Source organism: Microcebus murinus, chromosome 8 (assembly GCF_040939455.1).
Source record: "Microcebus murinus isolate Inina chromosome 8, M.murinus_Inina_mat1.0, whole genome shotgun sequence".
NCBI lineage: Eukaryota > Metazoa > Chordata > Mammalia > Primates > Cheirogaleidae > Microcebus > Microcebus murinus.
In genome coordinates this window covers 20,351,965-20,375,323 of record NC_134111.1, presented here as the reverse complement: position 1 = coordinate 20,375,323, position 23,359 = coordinate 20,351,965, and the positions used below count along the sequence as shown (strand labels likewise).

Below are 23,359 nucleotides of genomic sequence, written 5' to 3'. Positions count from 1 at the left end.
TCAAAAGATTGAGAGAGAGAGAGAGAGAGAGAGAGAGAAAACACAGCAACTGTTAAAAAGTAGCTGACTTTGGGAATTGGAGCAGGGAATGACTGGGAACCAACTGCTCTCCATCACCAGTCCCTGTGTATTATTTTATTTCTACTGTGGAACATGCAATGCTTTGATAAGAAATTAATTAAAATGAAAAATGTATATACTCACAGAAAAAACACTCAATAAATTAATTCTTATTAATGGCACTATTATTAACCATCCTTAACACACACACACACACACACACACACAAACCATCTACCAAACAGATCAATTACGTGAGTATAACAATAGAAAGAAAGAAGAGTGTCTTTATGAGGATATAGTGTTATTTAAACAAGCTACTCTGGTCAGGAAAATTTATGCCATACTTTAGTCAAGATAACAAAAGGGAAAAAAAGACACTAAAATCATCCCCAAGTCCTTTATTTATACTCTGAGGTCTACTAAAAATAAATTGAACTGTCATCTATTCTAACTGCTCTCCAGCCTCTGCTGGTCTGTGTCCGGAAAGGAAAGCACAACCTGAGTGATGGCGACTTCCCTGTGCTCAGTGGGTCATGCATGCTCCCCACCCCCACCCCACGGACCCTCCCCAACACTCGCTCATGCAATCATAAAACAGACTAGGGATATCTGTGGTGCCAGACTCCAGCCATTCTGTAGAGGATTGCTCATATGGCAGGAACTTGATCCACTCCAATTAGGAGTAAGTAGGTGTGAACTTCCTTAAAGGAACTGGTCATGCCTCCTTTATTGACCCTTTATTAGTATCAGTCACAATAAACACTCACTGGGAATAATGCCAGCTCCCATGGATGGTATGGCCCCTTTCTCTCTCCTGCTCTTCCCTTAAGTCCACCAGAGAGAAACTGTATCATTCCTCAATGACAAAGGTCAAGCTTAGGTTACAGTGCTTTTACAGAAGCAATGAACTGAGGACTTTCTTGGAAATGCTAGTGATTTCTTGTCTGATAAAGGCCACATATTCTCTCGCCAGTGAAATTGTCTTTTTGTCATTTCTTCTGCCAACAAAGTTTACCTTGTCCTCGGGGGTTGGACTTCCTCTTCCTATTTATCCACATGTGTTTACCTCTTCATGCATCATCTCATTTCCAATTTAAATAAACGTTCTCTTAGTCTCAAAAATACCGTGTTTGAATATTAGCAACTTACATGCTCCCCTACTTCTAAAAACCGTGAGGTTTGTTTTCTGCCTCACTATATTATCACTGACAACAAAAGGCTTTGACATTTTTTGTGCTGCTGTTTTGTTGTCTGTGTGTGTACACAAATGCACATGCTGTACACACACTTATTTTGAATGCTTTGGTGGAATTTCATTTTACATTGTGACTTAAAAATGCCAGATCTTAGCTCAGTGTAAATATTTAGTAACAGTAAGTGCATGATTGAATAGTATTCCATGTTATTGAGGCCTGAAGACAAACTCTGGGGGATATTAGGCTTATTTCTCCAGCCATTTCCACAACAAAATTGAAGCCTTGAAACCCAGAGAAGCATAGAGACTCACATTTTAGTTAGCAAGCATATATGGCTCTTTGTCTTTTGTCATAATTTAACTTACTGCTTTTCACATAACACTGTGATCTTGCATTGGCAACGCTGTCCATAAAAGGGGAATGCATTCTATCTCAGTATATATATTTTCCTGGACTTGCACTGGAATGTTCTATAACTCTTGTCTCTTGGCCACACAGTAGGCTTCGGCTGTTTATAAGCACTGTGCTGAAATGCATCAAATTGAGCTACAAAGACCTGCTATTCTTCAGTTATGCCTCCATAATCAAGATTCAGACACACAATGCTCCATCTCCTTGATCAGTCTTCTGACCCAGGAACAGGCATATTCATCTCACTCAGATAGATGGGGCAGACCTGCCAACTTTTTAAACATTAAATGTTTAAATGGAGCTATTTATTACTATATCTCACAAAATGCCAGGTGTTTTCATATTAAGGGCTGAAAGTGCCTTATCAGGAAGTTTGAAAGGCTTTGAGTCGTGTGTTCTCAATCTTTATTATTTGTTCTGTACATTGCCACTGAGGGGGGAAAAAACTGAATAGTGAAATAAAAACAAACACAACTCCAAGAATATCCCAACAAGCTCTTACTCTAGTCCAGCTGTGCCCTAGCTAGTTCTCATTTTCTGATATGATCAGTTCTATTACTCGTACAATGGTAACATTCTCACCTATACAATTAAGTGGAAACCAAAGCACCAACCCAGGGATGCAAGAACGAGCAGGAAACTCTATGCATCTCAGTGTAGTGGGTTTAGAGATAAAATACATTATTTTATCCCACCCATTCCATGGAGACCTGCTTCCTTCTCTCTATCCTGAAGGCCCAGTCTTTCTTTAGGATATTTTCTTCTTCCTTTCCTGGTTCTATTTTTTTCTACTCCCACCCCAAGAATTTCATATGTGACAAGGGATCTTTTCCCATTGGAATGATTTTCACATGACAAAGAAAAAAAAGATATGTTGTGGGCCAAAGCAAAGGGTGCTTTCTATAGCTCATAATCTCCCTGGGTGCTTCACTGGACACAAAGAATTATTTTCTTAGCTCAATTAATCTCATTAACCTCAAGAATTTTAATTAACTTTACTAAAGTCAATGCAGCCTGCTCATGTTTAGACGGGTTGTTTGGAGACATACAGTAAGAATTAAAACTCGGTTGTTATGTCTCCAGCCTCATTAATAGTGCCTAAAGTAATTAGCAGCACCTTTATGTGTGTATGTGTGTGTGTGTGTGTTTGTGTGTGTGTTTGTTAGGGAAAACATCTGTGCCATTGATTTTTCTGTGCTGGTAAACTGCATCAAAGAAAAAGATGTAATATTTTATGTAAATTTTCAAAAACATGCATATTAGTTTACGAATTATGCTTTAAACTGCAAACTTCTGGTCCTGTGATTTTGATTATTATTATTATTTTTTTTTGGTCTCAAAACATCTTTAAATTCACCTTTGAGTAAGCTGATGTGCTCAGAGACCTTTAGAAAAATTAGTTATTGAAAGTAATTATGAGGATAGAAGAGGAATTAGATGGCTATTTGAACATGTAACTCTCTCTAACCAAATAGCCCTTTAAAATGAGATAATTGATTCACTGTGCATCAGTCTCAATTCTAATTCCCGTTTGTTGAGAAATAAACAAATTATATCCATGTCAGGTAGATTTTTCCTATTGTGGTTCAGAGCTGAAAAATTTTGTGGGAGAGAGATCAGACTTCAGGCATGCTAAATTTTCTCATCACTATAAATAATAATAGTTTGCTGCATTTTATGTAGACTTTACTCCTACACCTAGGCCATATTTATTTTTACTTTTATATTGACCCTAATATTTCATGCATATTTTTAAGTAGTTAACAATTCAGGTCAAAAAAATAAACATTATCCAGGCTGCAAATAAAAAGGCGTTCTCATGTCTGCATAATACCTTTATAAAACTTTTTAGGATTTTTGCCATAATCTCATGAATTAAGTTACCACCTGAACCACATGATGCAAAATGTTATTATCCATATTTGTCTATAACTTCCATTTATTTATTGATCTAATCAGTCCATGTTGTGTTATGGGTACCGGGCATGTTGAAAAATACAACTGACACAGTTGATGTTCTGAAAAACATCACAGCCAACGTACAGTCAGGTGTTAGAGCAGAAACAACATTTATGAATTAATAAGAGCAGATCACATGTATGATCTGTTCATTACTCTTCAAGATAGTCCCCTTTACCAAAATTTATCATGGAAGATTAAATATTTTTTCTTGAAGCAAAGATAAATAACAGCTTTTTCTGTTCCGCTCTTCATATTCAATCCTTGTCAATCTCTATCACTTCCCCCACACTCAAGTCTAGTTCATTCATACATTCCAGAAATGTTTATGGAAAACAGCATGTCAAACACTGCACAAAAGAGTGTGTTTGCAGATGATTTTGCAAATACATATGAAGATAATTGTATTTAGGAGGAGAGAGAGGTGAGATGTCTTCCTGGCTATGCTTGACTCCCAGTCACAGTTATCCTCATGTGTATTTGCAGAACCATTGGCTCATCAGATATCCCAACACCAGCACTGGGCAGTGTCTGCCCATCATTTCTGCCATAAGCAGTTCATTTCCCTTGACTGAGTTTTTATGACTTTCCTTATACACAGCCTGAGTGGCTTCCATGGCAGTGTGGAAAACACCCAGAGCTCTTCAACATGGTTCCCAGATTAAATTATTGAGGTATCTGAGTTGCTCACGACAGAAACGCATGTTATATTGAGTTAAGCAGAAGAGTGAATGCATTTGCCTATTTTGCCAGAAAGGGCAAGGGTATAGTTACAGGGGATGGGATTAGTGCTTGACACTGCCAAGATTTGTGATGACTCTGTTTCTGCTTCTTTCTGAGCATCAGCTTCATTCTCTCCTCTTGCTTTTTCCACCAGCCCTGATCATGTCTTAGCAACTCTCAGCTCATATGCATGGAGTATCGAGAGCAGAAGGGAGAGAGCATTTCATTCTTCCAGCTTGAGAATTCCTAGGGAAGGACTCCAAGTTGGCTAACTTATGACACTAGATCAAAACTTACACCAGCCCATCCTGGTGACCCACCGCTAAGGTGCAGCCTGCAAAAATGGTCACTGGCGATCCCTATGGACAGAACAATCTCTGTATACTGCACAGAACCCATTTGTTTTCTTTTTGCAAGCATTCCCTTATAAACTTCAGGAAGAGACAGAGCTCCTCATTGGCTCTAGAGATGAAACTCCCACAGCTCACTTGCAGTTGTTTTTGACTCTTCTTGATATCTATATCTTCATATCCCATGACCATATTTTTCTACTTCCTTTAAAAAAATTTATATCTCCATGTGCAGACAGTATAGCATGCATGATATTGTAACCTACTTGAAGTCATGAATTAGTATAATTAAAGTGGTAGTATGGATTTATCTGCTCACTCCACTTACCTGTGGAGTCCACCGAGCAGTAAGATACAGTCCTATAATACAAAGTGCAGAAACTACCTTTATGTTGACCTATTCTTTATGTAATTTGAGAAGACTAAAAATTACTGTGACCAGCACTAGACAACTTGTTTGATTATTCAAATGCATTTGATATTTGTGGACATTATTTTTATCCATTAACTAATGCATATATTGTAAATGCACTAGTGATACATACTATAACTGTGCTTATCTTTGTTTGAGATGCATGCTTTACTTTAGTCTTTAGAATCAAACAACAACAGACCCATGTGTATCAGGTGTTTCATTGAATGCCTTCAACTAAAAATATTCAACTATGCAATAATCAAATGCACTTTCAGTGGTAGACAGATAATACCTTTTGGTCATCACTTGTCTGACATGGCTCTTGACACAGAAGACCTTCCGGGTCTGAATGCCCACACCACATGTAGCTTCTCCATTCCAGCCAATGGTCGCATTAAGGGCAGTTACAAATGTGTCTTCAGAGCAGGGGCCCCACGGTGATGTCTCCCAGTAAAGCTGCATACAGGAATGGTCATTGCATGAACGATATTCTTGGAGGGCCTGACTAGGGGGACATGGTTTTCCACCTGCAAAGAATAAAATCAAAGAGAACACATAGTTGTTCATGTTGTTATTGTTGTTCTTGCTTTTGGTATATATGCATTTAAATTATAAAATTAATTGACACTACTGCTCGTCTCTGGGGCATGTCTCTCTGAGACAAACTCCAAAGAAATCTACTTTTAAAAAAATGGTGCTGTGCCTACATATAATTAGTCCATGACTTTCATTTTCACTGTAGTTAGCAAAGAAAAAAAAAAAAAAAAAAAAAAAAAAAAAAAAAAATAATTAGTCCATGACTTTGAAGAGATTATTATATTGAGCACAGACACACACACATATGCACTCACTCACACACACACACACACACACACACACTCTGCTTATACACAGACTTCCTTTAGTAAGAGAAGCATTATTTTTTTCTCAGAAAGCCATTTTAAGACACCCATCCTGTATCAAGCAGTGCATTTTACTGCAACTTGAGAAATCCAGAAATATCTATTAAAGTTTGGCAGGAGAGAGCCCATCCTTAAACTCTGAAATAATACCTGGCAATGTGCTATCCGCTGGCAGGGAGACCAGACAGATGTGCATGTTTACACTCTTGGGTAAGTCAGACAATCAAATTTCATTACTATCCTTTTTTCCCACATTTTTGTATCCATGCAAAAAGTGGCATTTATCTAAAGTATTGACCTTTTTCTACTCTTTCACACTATAATGTTTTATTCAGTGGGCCAGATGCCCAAGATTTGTGACCTTGGTTTTGTTATTCTTGATTTTTTCCTCTCACTTAAATACTACTGACTTTTTTCTCCTTTCAAAAATATAAAAGACAAGTGAGGGAAGTGACTACCCTTTAAGAATATGAAAATCTTCATTTATCTTGACCCTGCCCCCATTTCTCAGGATCAAAGAAGAGAATCCTATTTAAAAAGGAGTTCCTCACAGCCAGTGACCACACTGCCCTGCTGTTCTAACTGAGCCCAGGGCAGACAGAGACAAGGGAGGCCATGAAAGAAATTATATACGCAACTGGGGACAGAGACTATCACTATAAATGATAGGAACAGCTGCTCCTCTAATTTGTTTTGATGTCACCTGCTTATATTCCCTAAGCACTTTTTAGATTCTTCAAAGCCATCTTCACAGGCTTCACGTCCCCCACCTCCAGAATGCCCGCATGACAGAACAGGAAACCAGGTTTTACAGATCCGACAGCTGAAAGACGTTAGTGGCAGCTTCTGCTCAAGAAGCCATGTCTCCTGGTTTCTAATTTGGAGCTCTTTTCACCAGATATATTCCACTTATGTTCACAACTGCACAAGCTATCTGAAACTGGATGTGTATCAACCAAACTCTGCTTTCTTCTTTAAGAAGTATATTAAAAATAGCATCCGATTGCCCATGCATAGGTACAAGTTAGAGCAATTCATGTGAATATGTAAACCCAGCCCAGATAAACTAGATGGTTAAAAAAAAATAGTATGCATGGAAATGAAATTGTTAAGTTGGATTCAGGAAATAGAGATATCCCCTATGTGTGGCTCTTTTTGCAATATAAACTTCTCCATCTCCTATGGCGGAAAAATGACAACAGTTGAGCTATTGAATACACAGTTGAAACCTTTTCTGATACTCACCTTCTCCAGCCAATGCTAAGATAGTTCTTGACCGGGTCTGTTTCCCATCTGAGTTTTTACTTGAACAGGACTGGGAACAGGATGACCATTCTGTCCACTCGCTCACCACACAATCCATCCGGCAGGGAATTTCACAAACCATTCGTTCAGGAGGAGGAGGTATTGGGCAGAGACTCCCAGAGACATCTTCTCCTGTAATCAACCAGATCAAGACAGATGCTGATTAATGCATAATCGAGGCCAGTCCAAGGAACATTCAGATTCATTGCTTTCTCTATTATTTCAGGTTAGCTTAGAAGAATTCACCAGATGTCTAAACCAACAAAGTACAAAAAAATGATGGTTTCTTCATCCATTCATAATATTTATGTCAAGAAAAACTTCCAGAAGATAATTTGGTATTTAGAAAGGTAGATATTATAGCAAAACTCCCAATTGCCATCCTTCATAAGGACAAAGTTGGCCAGGGTGGTTGGACAATTTGCCTTGGGTGGTTGGAGATAGTCATGACCAACATATTTTCGACAGCCATATGTAACAAGTATATATTGAAATGTAGTTGGCCTGAGAAACACAATTTATCTTGAACATTCTTATCTACCCTGTAAAAAAGGATGTTTTTCATTCTAATTTTCTTTTGGGTGCATTCACATCCCTTAAACTGCATTATTACATGATAACTCTTTGTGCTCTTTGTGTGTAGTGGTAAATAACTGAAAACTAAAATTGAAATGGGCTTGTGGCTAAAATTATATAATACATTGACATAAAATTTGGCATCTAGTCTGAAGTTTCCTACAATTATTATTCCCCCTTGGAACAGTCTAATGAAATGCTGAGCCAAAAAACAAGTATACTCAAAAATATGGCACAAACACACATGTATATCAAGGATTCCTAATTTTGCTCTTGCCCTAGTGCCTTTCTATAAATACCATTTATAGTCACTTGATATCATATCAAAGTATAATATTTTTCAAAAAGAAAAATCTACAAAAAAAAATGAGGGATGGTCTTTTATAATTAACAGATGTAAAGACTAAAGGGATCATTTCGAAGATACTTCTCCAAATCTCATATGATTACAATTATTTTTTTAAACTCTCTTTTGAGGTTATTTATTTGCTATTTTTATAATTCAAATATTCTTCTTTATAGATAATAATTCTACTCTTACTATTCCCTCCATTCATAGTCTGCTCATAAAATCAGAGGACACAAAGAAGAACGACAGTATTTGTCGTTTGAAATAACAATGTAAATTGTGGAATGGCAGTGACTGCAGAGAAGCAGTTCTGTCTGCATGACTTTATGGCTTTGGAATTCTCCTGTTGTGAGCTGGCTGATGCAAAAAATAACTGCAAGGGGACTAGTATTTATTAAGCATTGCCTTTGTGCCGGGCACCATGTTGTGCATACATTACTCAGGTTCAGCATATGGTATTGAGTCCTCATAGGAAACTCTCAATAGCAGATGTGATCCATCTCTTCTCAGAGACTAGGAGTCAGAGGCTTAGAGGAAAAGCTTGCTCATGGTCACACAGGCCTGATCTGGGGATCAAATCCAAATTCTCTGACTCTAAAACTTCTGCTTTTCCCATTAACCATGCTGTATCTAATTCCAAGGAGGTGGATATTCTTCTGAAGAAGAAGTAAATAAAACAAGCTGACAGTCAGCAAGACTGCCTGAAGGAGAAGATAGTGCATGGCTAATATCTGCATTCATATTTGTAAATGAGGCCAGGCTCATTGCCCTTGAGGTACAAATAAAACTTTTCAAGCATATTATGAGAAGTAATAGAGATTCTAGCAGATAAGCAACCCGAAAGACCAGTTCCAATCATTCTCTTTTCAGTTTCAATATATTTTCAGGTTAAGTCCACACTGCGTACACACACACACACACACACACACACACACACACACACACACACACAATACAGCTACAGGATATCAGTTTTCTAAGTATAGAAGCAGGCAGGCCAAACAAAATGCCCAACCTACACCTAAACAAAATTTAATTTCCACACTTGTGAATATTATTGGCATAATTGTTACACAAAACATTTCAAAGCAATGTCTTGCAAAGGATATTTTGAGGAATAAGATATTCAAGGGGGTCTTATGAATAAAAGTAGGGGCAAGTTGAGTAGTGCTAGGTTAAAAAGAGTAAAACTGGTCTCATTATTGAAGAACCCTTCAGCGCATTGAAAATGCCAATATATATACTGTAAATTTCCTGGGAGAGAAATGTGATACAGTGCTTTTCGGCCTTATTTGATCAAGGGCCATCCTTTTTGTGGAGCATTTCACTTCCAGAAATGGCATTTTTATGAATATGCTTGAGAAAACCCTCTTTTAAAGAATTATAAAATTATCAAGTACTGCTACTTGATAATCACATACTATGTCCAACTCACATGATGGAATAAAAATAGATGAGGTTACTATTATTTATCTCCCTAGATCACATGATTAATGATAGATATGAGATATTAAAACATAAAAATAAAATCAAGTCCAAAACTAAATGTTAAGTTGCAACTGGGTGATTTAAATAGAAAATACTGTAGTAGTTCAGGGAAGAGAGGGATCTCTGGGGGTATGGCATGGAACCTTTCGACAAAGGGAAAGGAGAAAATTGGTGGCAGTGATGGAGGGGACTTCAGGCAATGGAAGGGTCAACAAAGGAATAGGTAAGAAAGTACAAGGGATTTGGAAGACAATACTGAAGGTGCATGATAAGAGAAACCCCATGTTGAAAGAGTCATTTGATGTCAAATCCTGAATGATCTAGATTATTACATATAATAAATTATTATTTATTATTATATTATTATTATAACAAAACACAAGTTTTGTTATATCTCTGCCTTCCTTAAATTCCCATTTGCTCTCATTTTCCATGACCCAGATTTAACATCCTCCCTATCATCACACATTCAGTGCCCTCAGTATCCATTTCTGGTGTCTGAATACTTTTTTAAAACCTAAACTTTCATACAAACTGATATTCCTATTTCCTTGGTGCAGTTAAACGTCAATATTCCCACCAACATTTTGGCAGCTTGTCTATACAGGCTAATTCAGCAAAGTGACCAAACAGTTCAGGGATTCTTTAGGGAAATCAAACTAATACTCATAAGAAGAGCCTGCAATTTTGGGGTGAGCTATTTTATAAGAAATCTTGCAAAAGACAAGCTGTACGATGGGTTCCTAGCTGGAAGGTGTCCTAGTCAGGCAAGGTTAAGTGTCTTAAGATCCTAGCCACCAACACTTACCCTCTTGAGGATATCACTTAACTTCTTTGAACCTCAGTTATCTCATTTGCAATAATGAAATAATAACATTTACCTTTCAGAAATATTCAAAGGATTCAAAATAGCTTATGCAACATTAGTATCAAGGTATCTAACATATAGCAGGCTCTCAATGTACAGCAACCTTAAAAAATGTTGTTTGCAAAGACATATACAACAGAAGACTAACAGCCTTCTTCATCTGAAAAAATCTAGATATTTATGTCATACCCATGGATAGCGCTTGTGTTACATTCATATTTGTTTACAAACAACTTCACAGATTGGTTCACATAAAATATAAAGAATATCTATCATTATCCAGACCATTGTATTGATATGGTTGGCTAGCCTAAACCATTTCAAAGCCAAAAATAAAGCATTTGAGCCTGAATAACCTCATATGCCCGTCTCCATTGGTATAATTACCTTCCCACTGCACAGAGAGAACTCATCTCAAAAGAGGGGCATTTACGCTTTCCCGTTTTTATTTTCTTGGATGAGTCAATGAGACCAACTGAAATCTCAGGCAAGCGTGAAAAATAAAACAGGACGTGGCACAGAAGAGCTTAGCTATTAAAAATGATTTTCACAAGCTCTGATAATCTAATGTCATAATAAAATGGAATATATTTAAGAGGGAAATTGAATTCATCTTTTTAGAAGACTCTCTAACATTACTCCCAGCCCTCACCAGATTCCTTAGGATCAGTCAAGGCAAACTCCGTGTTCTCTCCTTGCGGAGATTCATTTAAACTGGTTGGGATTCTGGGAACAAGGAATATGGAGCTGCTTTGACCACATCGCTTAGTATTTGTTTAAATAGTTTAATATGGTGAAAGTCACCTAAGATAAAGTTAGCCAAAGTGAGCACTTCCATGCTGCCTAGTACACTATGGTGAACTACCCCCTCAGTCTAGTTACAACATATTTTAATCATGCCAAAGGAAAGCCCTGAACCCATTTAAATGCTTATCCCTGTTACATCTTCCCCTCGGCCTCTGTAAACCACCAATTTACATACTGTCTCCATGGATTTATTTATTTTTGAATATTTCATGTCAATGGAAAACATATAATTCATGACTTTTTGTGTCTGGCTTCTTTAGCTTAGCATAATATTTTGAAGGTTCTTCCACACTGAAGCATGTTTCAGTAACTGCATTCAATTTTATGACTGGATAACATTCCGCTACATGTATAAACCAGAATTTGTTTATTCATCTGTGGATGGACATTTGGGCTGTTTCCGTATTTTGGCTATTATGAATAGGGCTGTTATGAACATGCTTACACATGTACTTGTTTGAGTATCTGTTGTCAATTATTTTGAGAATGTGCCTAGCAGTGGAATTCTGGAGTCATGTTCACCACTCGATTTTGTTTGCTTGTGATTCTGGGGACTGTGGCACAGAAAGCCAGATGACGAGGTCCTGGCTACAGTTCACACTACGATTCCAACACCTCCCCATTCCCAGCTAAAACAAAATGTACTTAGACAAGACAAAGATTCTTGAACTTATACTCAAGATTCTTTAAGAATGTTTCTTTTACCAGTTCAAATGTCTATACTACTTAAAAATAAGGTACAAATAGCTCATGACAAATTCTCTGTGGCCACTGGTCAAACAACCACATAAATTGAACACTGATACAATTATCAGAGATTAAGCTTTCTATATCAAACTAATATTTAACCCATGCATATGCTATTTTTTATATCCTGTGGCATTGCTTTGCTTGCAACCTCTAAAGAACTAGAATTTATTATTATAAGCTACCATATATCTTTTATAACAATGAACAAACAACACAGTCCATAATTTTTAGTTTCTGACACTAGACTACAGATGTCCTAAAAGAGAAAAGAGAAAATAAAGATATGGTCAAAATAGAAAGAGAAAGACAGAAAAACCCAGACATCCACAAATCTACAATATGATCTGAAAAGTAAACCAGTATTTTGTTATGACAGAAACTTCAAACTACCTTACTCCTCCAAAAATAATGCATACTGGGTACTTTATTGGTATTTCCTCCTGTTTACTATTACACTATCTATGGAAAATAATGAAACAGTTATTGAAAATACTCTACATGTCATAAAATTTTATGTCCTATTTAAATCTCAGAAAAGAATGCCAATAAATGTTGATTAAATGCTTGCCGACAGCTGAGTAAGATGTCAACAGACAGTACATTGCAAATTTAGTGGAATTCATATGCATTAATTCCATTTTTTAAAATCTAAATATTACCTCAAATGCAAGCAGCCCCTGGCCACTTCTGGACTGAGAGCCTAATAAGTTAAGAAAATGTTTATATTTTAAACCCAAACCAATAAAATACGGTATAAAAGCTAAGGGCAAAACAGAAGCTATTTACAACAGCCTAATATTGCCAGCGACACAATTAATGTCTCTGCTTACTCATGTCAGAATTTGAAGCTTATTTGTCCATTTGGGTTACACATATAGGAAGACAAAGAAACTTGATGTTAAGTATTATATTAGTAATAACGAAAACAACATCGCTGGCAATAAAATAATGATATTTGGGAAAGCTTACGGTGGGCTAGATTCTAGCTAACCACATTACATGTAGTGTTTTATTGAATATTCATATTAACATCATTAGTTTGGCACCATAGTTATGCCTGAGGCAGGGAGAGGTTAAAAAACATGTTGGAAGTTTATTTACACACCTCCTGTCAAAGCTCTACCTGGAAAACAGATCCGTAAGATGTTACAAGCTACATTCTTACCCATTACGGGTTGTGTCACTTACTGGTTTGTATCTTACGTATGTCTTTCTATTTACATTACTTTTAGCTAATACCAAACCACAAAGAAGGGACTCTATACAATTCACTGTCAGCTCATCAGTAAATCTAGCATCGGAGGGAGTAAGCCCAAAAGAGTGGGTACCTTTATTACCCTGGAAGTACATCATGGGATGAGACAGAATCCGACAATGCTTCACAAAAATAGAAAAGATAAGCAGTTCAAAAAGAGTTTAGAATGGAGAGATGGAGAGGACAGATAGAGCGTAAGGCCAAATAGGGAAGAGCAAAGGAGGGACATTCAGCAACAACAGTACAATGTATGATGAGATAAATGCCACAAACACTGGCAAAAAATACAATAATGATATAAAGATGCTCACAAAGTGGCAAACGATGAAACTCCTGATGAGCTGATAAAAGAAAAGACAGTAAAAGCTAAAATGAACATGGTAGGAAAACCCATGAGAAACACTAAAAATATAATACTTCAGGTAACAAATAATAACAGCTGAGAAAAAGAAAACAATATTTCCAAGATAAACATGTCCATAAAGGCCAGAAGCTAGAACAAATTGCATCTATGTGGCAGATGAGCTTTTTGTTTCAGGAGCTTATTGAACTGAACAGCTATCTCATGTTCCTCAGCATAGGATAATACGATAATAGCAGCTAACACTTTGATCACCTAGAATGTATCCAGCATGATATTGTTATAGTCTGCAAGTATTAGCTCATCTAACTCTCAAAGCATTAATAACAGTAAACACATACATAACACCTAGTAGATACTAGTTTCTGCTGCAAGTTACCTGCTACTAGTTACCTGCATCAATTCATTTAAACTTCACAACAGTCTTATGGGGTGGGAACTATCACTATGCCCACTTTGTGGATGAAGACACTGAGTCTTGGATAAGTTAAATAACTTGTGCAAAAACAAACACAAGTAATTGGTGGAGCTTGGATTTGGACATGAGCTACCTAACTCCAGAGCCTGTTTCCTAATCATGATCCCCTATCCTCTATTGATACTCGTGCCTTGTGTCTTCTTCTTTCTCAGGACAGCTGCTGTACCTGGCTACGTAAGGCTCCATCTAGTGGAAAGGCAGATAACTGTATGAATTTTCACACCTTTACTGCATAACTACTGTATATTACATGTTATTCGGGGAGAGAGAAGAGGCAAAAGAACAGAAACAGACTGCGATTTAAGAGCAAACTATAGTTGCTCAGAAAGAATCATGCAAAATTTAACAAAATGTCTTACTGCCGAAATGTTGCATTTCCCTAGGTCCAGTCATACACACCAGGGACAAGTAACCACTATTTTATGTGTGTGTAAAAAGTCTGAAATTACTTACTATGACTTGAGTGTGTAATAAAAAATGTTTTTCCTAAACATGACATCGACGTGGTCACAAGCCCTGATTTCAGCTTGGTAGTTGGGGGCGGATGACAGTAGGGTAAGAAGATATCAATTTAAAGTATTAATAATTTAGCATCACATGATAAAACTAAATCTTTTCAGAGTTAGTCTCAGGGTGTCCATGTTTCTCCCCTCGCCTCTTTCTTTCTCTTTGTGCAGCAGCTGGAAGTCAGACAAATGTGTGTATATCACCACTGCATACTCTCCTGTGAATTTTGCTGGTTCTAACAGAGCTATTTCCATCAAATTGCTCTTTGTGTGTCATTCCCCAGAGTTTGAAGGTACACTTGCCTCCACTGCTAATGTCTAGGGTCCATGACACAGTTTGTACTTTTCTGGTCCACATACTTTACACTCATCTATACCTGAATCTAAGCCAGTTCCAGCAGCCAGGGACAGTCAACGCTTCAACATCTCACACGGGGCATATAGCAATTACAGTATCGCCCCCACATCATAAATGGGCCTAGGAAATTTGGTTAGGAGGGTGGGTAGCAGCTAGCTCAGGCCCAGTCTGTGCCTAAACACAGTACACCATTTTCTCTGCTGTCCATTTTCCTTTAATCTACCCAAATGTCCATAGTTTTCATTTTCTCAGCCCAGTATTTCACCGGGAGAATGAGGGGGTGCCAAGGACCATCACCAACTACTCTCTTTTCTACATCCTCCCCAGACTCCTCTCTTCTGACCCAGGAAGCTGGCCAAGGTAAGATCCTGGCTTAGGCTAACACTCTGCCTTCTGAGTCCTTTGCCCTTCCTTCTTGATATTTGAAGGAAGCTATTTAAAATTTACAAAGCACTTTTCTCCTGTATGCCTGGCTCTTGCATATAAATGCCTGATTTTAGGGATTATTATTACTGACAAGAGCTTCAAGTTTCCATTTTGTGGCACTGACTCTTTTCTGTCTGTATTTGAGGTGTGTAATAAATAATCTTAATTTTTTCAAACACAGCAAATGCCCCTGAAATCAACAAGGGGAGGGAGTCTTGTCCAAGAAGGCATAGAAGAGAAACGCACACTGGTAATATCTCAAAATATGATCTGATGACATCTACTTAAATGTGGAAACTTTGTTTCTCATGAGAGGTTTATAAAGAGACTCTGTATAATTTTAAAAAGATGAATCCAGAATAATAATCATGGAATAAATAAGTGACCTTTGTAATGTAGGAAGTACTACTTCAAAAGGGAAATCTTGGAACAAATAAATAGTGCATTATAACAGAATATTTGATGAGGAGATGTGACATCTGGATTTCAGTTCTGCCTTTGACACCTATCAAAATGTGACCTTGGAAAATTGTTAAGCTTCTTTAGGTTTAAGATACCTGCAATAGGTGAGAGGAGCTGCAGTAGTTTGAACCCTGACTATATTATTGGGACTGATGACAGATCAAAGAGGCTAATGTAAAATAATATTTAGAAAATTGCAAGTACCATTTATATATAATGTGGCTTTGTATTATTGGCGAAAATGGGGGTAAAGGACATACCAAATAGAAAAATTATTTGGGTCAAAGATACTATCTATCTTCTCTACACTAATTTTGTCTTAGATAGAAAAACATAAGAGGAACTGAAAGGATTACAAAGTCAGAAATAATATTACTCATTCCATTGAGCTATTTAGCTATCCAGCTAGTATGCAGACAAAGATTTTGCAGAAAAGGTATATCTAGATAAGATAAACGTATCTATAAATTTCTTAAATATTTGAAAAATCAATACTTTTAAGTTAAACTGGGTAAGTCAATAGAGTAAACTGATAACGCATCACTAAAGAATAGTCATTTGTCTCTATAACTAATCTTCAGAAACATTTTTTATTCGGTACATAGGCAATGTATCCTAGTTTACTTAACTACTTCACTATAATTGCACAATTAAGATGTTTTCAATTCTCTGTAATAAATAATACTACAAAGAATATTCTTGACCATATCACTGATTACCTTCCTAAGAATAAATTTCTAAAAATGGAAAAACAAAGTTGAGGGATACAAACTTGACTGAGGTTCTTGGTAGAAAACAGTTGCCAATTGGCTTTTCCCCAATATTATTTATCATTGCCAGTAGCTTTCTAATACAATTCACTTTTCATGTTGTATAGTTCTATGGTTTCTGCCAAATGCAGTCTTTTATCCACCACCAAAATCACGATACAGGACAATTCTGTCACCCCCAAAATTCCCTTGTGCTGCTCCACTAGTTGATCCTTTGCCCCAGTTGTAACCACTGAGCTGTTCTCTGTCCCTATAGCTTTGCTTTTCTCCCCTCAGAATGTCACATATATAATATTATACAGTCTGCATCCTTTTGGGTCTTACTTCTTCCACTTAACAAAGTGCACTTTAGGTTTGTCCATGTTGCTGTCTCTATGAATAATTCATTCCTTTGGTTGTTGAGAAGTGTTGCATCCTACGGATGTTTATGGATGCATTTTGTTTATCCATTCTCCTGCTGAAGGACATTTGGGTTGTTTCCAGGTTTTGGTGATTATGCATAAAGCTGCTAAACAGGCTTTGGTGTGAATATAAGTTTTCATTTCTCTTGGGTAAATAACTAAGAGTGAAATTGCTGTGTCATTTGGTAAGTGTAGCTTTTGTAAGAACTGCCAAACTGTTTCCCAAACTGTATTATTTTGCCTTTCCATGAGCAAAATATGAAAGTTCCACTTGTTCTGCACCCTTACCAGTACTTGGTATAACCAGTTTATTTTTGGTTTTTTATTGACTTTTTGTCCTTTATTGAAATTTTGTCATTCTTATAGGTGTTTGGTGATATTACACTGTATTTTTAATTTGCATTTTATTGATGAGTAATAATGTTGAGCAACTTTGCATGTGCTTATGTTTCATCTGTACAGATTTTTGTCAAAGGTTCTTTTCAAATCTTTGGCTTATTTTTTTTTTTTTCCATTGAGATGTTTGTTTTTTAAATTGTTGAGTTTTGAAAGTTCTTTATATATTCTAGAAAGAAATTGTCACATGTGATTTGGAAATGTATTTTCACAGTCTATAGTTTTTCTTTTCATTTTCTTAACAGTGTTTTCTGCAGAGAAAAAGTTTTAATTTCACTAAATTTTTTCCTTTATGGATTGAACTTTGGTGCTATATTCAGTTTGCTTTTAAAAAGACAAAGATTCAGGAAAGAACAGAAAATACATTGCTTGCCACAAAAAAGTTGAAATTTATTAAGACATAGAATTTTATAATTTTTGATAATAGAGTGAATTTTCCAAACAGTGTGTGCTAGCATATGACATCAACACTAGTTTTTCACATGTGGTTCTCAAGCACAGTTTTTCCATGGCAAATATTTACTGGTATAATAATTAAGAGTTCAGTATTGTAAGATCCTGACAACTTATGATTCAATTGAAATCATCTGGTTAAAACACTTACATAGTATCTATATAGTATAATGTACCATCTATGAAGATGAGACATGATTTTTTATAATATTGCATCAATCATCTGACACAATGTCAGCCACACAGTAGATCCCAGAAATTTTGAATGAAGAAGTAAATGCAAAGTAAAGGGAAAGATGCTTAGTCTACTTAAGGCAATAAATCATCTTATGCTTTCATATTATTCCTCCCTAATCCCTACAGGTCAAGTTTCTAACCCTAATATTAACCAAGAGGCAGTAAAACATAATGGATTCTGAAGATAAACTGCCTGGGTTCTAATCCTGCCTCTAGCAATTATTTGCTAATATTTAACTGCTCTCTGTCCCAGTGTTTTCATCTGTACAGTGACGACTTCTACTCGAGAGGGTGGGACTCTGATGACAAGAGTACCTATTTCATAGCACTCCTCTTCCCCTAGGTTATTGTAGGAATTAAACCAACTGATACACGTAAAACCCTAAGAAAGGAGCCTGCTGCAACACGAGAGTCAATATAATAGTTTCTGTGACATAAATTGTGATAGTAACATATTGAAAGTTACAGACCATGGCAAACTATTTTTACTCTAACAAATTTTTAAGCTCAGGCCTCTGGGAAGCTTGATTTTGAATAAAGTACAAGAAAGGCAAGATAAGTTTGCCTTTTTCTTTACTTGGTAGGTACCTCTTCTTCTTCTTCTTTTTTTTTTTTTTTTTTTTTGTCTACATCTCGTGCCTGCCACTATAGCAATCAGGATACTGCCAGTTCTTGTTCCTGCCCATTTGGGGATTTATGAAAAATAGGTAGAGTTCACCAACATCTAAGAATTCTTGTACTGAAGAAGAAACCTACAAAAACAGAACACTTTACAGCAGGCAAATATCACTGATTGTGTAATTCTCACAGGATAACGATCGTGTTTCCCTTTAAAAAGTGTTGTTGATGTCTTTTTCCCATGCCTGATCCCCTGGCTATTCATCTGTTCCTATTCAATTTTGCAGAACATGGCAGGGGTCTAATGACTAGTTTTGTACTATATTGAAGAGGCATAATAAAAACAACAAACCACATAGCTACGCTGAAAAGTTTGCAGTGGTGAACTAGGGGAGAATCATGCCATATAATTTTCTCATCAAAATGTTGAAAACTAATTAAGATTCTGAAATAATGAATATATACTGCTTTTCTAATTTGTTTCACAAATTAAGTTCAGATACAGGATTACAATACCGTAGACCAGGCATTACATAAACTAATGCTGAGAATATGTTTCTTAGCCATCAGAATTTGAGATCCAAACAGAAAACAGACAGCTTTTAAAAGCTTAGTTCAGTCTTTGGTAATATAAGATAGATGTAAAAAAAAATAATAAAACCCCTCTAAATAAATGTCAGAAAGATAATAATTAGAAAAATAGAATGGCAAAAGAATAAATACTGAAGGAATGATCCTAAAGTTCATATTTATTCTAAACTTACGTTAATTGAAAATTTACATACATAATAACACCTAAATTAATGATGACATCAATGAATATATAGATATTTTTTTCTGTAATTTTCTTTTACATAGTATATGTCATTAGTACTATCTTAAGACTGATATTGATAACTCTTTGTGATTGAATGAATTCTAAAGAAGAATAAACCCTATCTCTATTTGTCTATCTTCTCCAAACTGATTTACTCATTACTAAATTCAGAGTGGCATTGCCATTTTTCTAGTCAATTCTATATAATTCAGAAAAAAAAATCAACATTTTAACTTAGGAAACATTTAAATATAAATAAAATGTATGATGAGATATTTCAAAACACAAGGAGTAAACTTAAGCAAAGGTTTCAAAACTCCAGCCATTGCTTTATATTCTTGTCAAGTTCTACCCAACACTTCCTAATAGTAATAGTGCCATTTAATTAAAGTTGTATGCTCAGCATAATAAAAGAGGAAGGATACAGATGTTTGAAATCTGTGTACTCCTTTTTCTTCTGCATTGAAACAGAAAGATGTTCTTATTCTATGAAATAAATACTATTTTATTAGATGTCTTCTTTACTTAGGAGGTTAAATCCTTAATTATATCATTAATAATCATGTTGACATTTATTGCCTGCAAGGCATGGTTTCTTTGGAAACAATTTAAGAACATTAGATATTTCTGATCATTTATCTTATTATAACTGGCTTACTGGTTAAAAGAATACTTTTCTAATCCTTCTAGGCAGTTAAACTAACACTTATTGGGTTATTTGTTCATAGGCATTCCTTCCTGAGACATAATAAATGGAGAGAAACATCTGCTTAAGAAATTTAAAGTTGTGTAATGTCTTAAGTTTTTAACCCATTATATTACTTCCTTGGCTAGAGAAAATAATATATCTTATGTATTCCCGGATCCTCAATTTCTGGAAGAGCACCTCAGCCATAGTAAGTACTCGATAAATCCCAACTGAATCGAAATGAGCATAATTGAGCTGAACAGATGTTTTAGTATTTTTGGCTTCCATAGAGTTAGCACAAATTGAGGAAAATGTTAAATGCCTTAGGAATATACTAACATTAATATATTCCATGAAGGTTCTGCTACTATGCATGTTGGTAAAAACATTGGTTTAGAAGCAGGGAGACCTGGGTTTGAATTCTAGTCTTCCCTTCCAAATTGCGTGTCTCTAGGTAACTTATTTCATCTCTGTTGACTTCCTCATCTAAATATGTGAATAACAATTCCTATCAATATATCACAGGAATTATGTCATGATTACATGAAGCAACATTATGGTAACAGGCAAATAGTAAGTACTCAATATGGGTTAGTGATGATGATGACAAACGTCTACCAATATCTTTCAATGCCTTTAGATTTTCCATAAATTCATTGGTAATACAATCAAGTCTCAGAGACTATTCTAGCGTAAGAGAGAAGTAGGGAAGAATGTAGAAAATCATGGTCATACCAAAAAGCTTTATGCAAAGCTTTGCAAAATACCCTCTGATTTGTCCATGTGCTTGTTTCGGCAGTGGATTTACCTGTCCAGTAAGCTTATACCACTTGGGGTAATATACATTAGCATGCATTTCCTCAGAGGGAGATGTGAGAAGCAATGCTGGATGGCAGAGGAGGGCCATGGCAAAAGGAACATTTTACAAAAGGAGTTCTCATGTAGGTTATCAAAAAATGACTGAAAGTGCCAAGGAAGAAGGTAGTCAAATAATCACAAAGGAGCTAAATTCCCTTTACATATATACTCTGGGAAGATACAGGAGGAAACCTGCCCCAAGGCAATTGGAGAGGTAAACTAGACAGTGTTATTTGAGCATTCTTAAAAATACGAATACTGGCATTGGCAGCCTGAGCCTCTCATGCATCACTCTGCTTCCAGACCTGGCCTCAGGTGACTTTCCTATTTTAGGTTGGAGATCAGCCAAAGCTCAGGAAACCACATTTTTTTCCTCTTTGAAATTTCACAAACTGTGAAAGCTTAATCACCCTCCCATCTTGTACATCCAGCCAAAGCTGAGCTGACTTAGGAGATCTTTGCTGAGTGTGCCAAACTCATCCTTGCACATGTGTGCACCATGGAGCACTTCTTTCAGACTCAAAAGTAATCACACAGTGTTTATAGCCAGGTTTTTATGGAAGTCCCTATAATTTCATATATATAAAATTTCAGCAATGTGGAAAGGGAAATCTGTTCTATTTTCCTTATTCATTGCTTTACTTAAAATCTCAAGCCTGTCAAAAATAATTTCAATCCATTCTTCCAAACATAGATGTAAAAATGGAAGAAGAGTATGTGTAATAAACTTGCCTGAAAATATAGAAAGCCCTAGAGTTAGAGAAAGCAATATTGTTTCTTAGGAATATTTCTTAGAAACTATTCTTCAATTCTCTTTACTATTCAGTTATTATAATGGGGGAGAATATCCTGACAAGTGCTTCTGGCAGATTTTTTTATACTTATGTGTGCAAAGGAATAACTATGTAAACAGAAAAATATTAAAACTTTCAGTGTTAATCTATATTTTAAAACCCAAGCATATCTTGACAAACTTCCAAATACAGAATGCATGAAATTCATAAAATATATATAAGCATGATTGCATTACTGTTTCTAATTTATTTTCCCCCCGAACAAAATTCTGCCTTTGAATTCTTATTTATTATGCCTTTTATTCAATTGAGTACCCAGGCAGAAAATACAATAAAGCTTTGCTAATTTCATAAAATATTGAAACACTGACATTGCAAATAGAATTTCACTATCTTTATGTACTTCTGAGCCTATCTCATAGTTTAATCTAAAAACCTATTTAAGGAATGCATAATTTCCTAGACTCTTTTCCTGATAAATTACTTTCAGTATTTTAGGGAAGACATATTCAAAATTCAGAAATACCATTTCCACTTGTTCAAAGGCAGTTAAAGAGCCCATTCATAATGATTAATATATAAAAGAACACAACAAATATGACCAATATCTTGATACAATCCTTCCAAAGTGTATGTGTGGGCCCCCTGCAGAATTTAGAGATGAGTCCAAGTAGTCTTCAAGATAAATAAATAAATAAAGATTGTCTAGGTAGTCATCTTTATTAGATCATCATTTTTTCAATTTATTGCAATGTCTTAACTTCCCTATCAACAGGTTTCCTCCCATGGCGGTAGCTCCCCAGGCAAGCATGCGGCTCCCCACAGAATGGCTTATTTCAAATGACTCCTTTCCCAGTTTTAGAGTCCATATAACCTGTTTTGGAATCTGTAGCTTTTGTAGAAAAGGACAAGAAAAGTTTCTGTTAAAATGCTTAAATCTCTCTTTACTTTCTACCAAAAGTATGACTTTTATAATTTGCCTATTTATTACATGCCTTGCTAGCGATCTTTATTAGAGCCCATATTCTTATTTTAATAGCTCTCTTTCCATTTGGTCCATGGGACCTGGACACCAGCAACCTCATGTTCTAAACATAAGGAAGATAGTAAACAGAAGGAAAATCCAGGTGAAAGTACATAAATAGGTATAGTGACAGTGTTTAGTGATTCTTATTTCTCAGAAAGGAAAACAGCATATATGAGAAGAGCATATATACTGCCATTAACACATGAAATCTATAGGATAGAGTGATTAGCTAGAATCAGAACATTCAACTTATTAGTGTATCTCTTTTCCTCCCACCTAAAACATTCAAATT

General features: G+C 36.0%; 1 protein-coding gene across 1 annotated transcript in view; it reads right to left on the bottom strand.

The window, feature by feature from the left end:
- THSD7B (thrombospondin type 1 domain containing 7B) overlaps nucleotides 1–23,359 on the bottom strand; it is an 852,814-nt gene that overhangs the window by 390,256 nt on the left and 439,199 nt on the right. The window contains exons 8-9 of the mRNA XM_076005495.1: nucleotides 7,265–7,456; nucleotides 5,410–5,644 (exon numbers count right to left, since the gene is read on the bottom strand). Of these exons, the coding sequence (XP_075861610.1) occupies nucleotides 5,410–5,644; nucleotides 7,265–7,456 (427 nt within the window). The remainder of the gene's footprint in view (nucleotides 1–5,409; nucleotides 5,645–7,264; nucleotides 7,457–23,359) is intronic.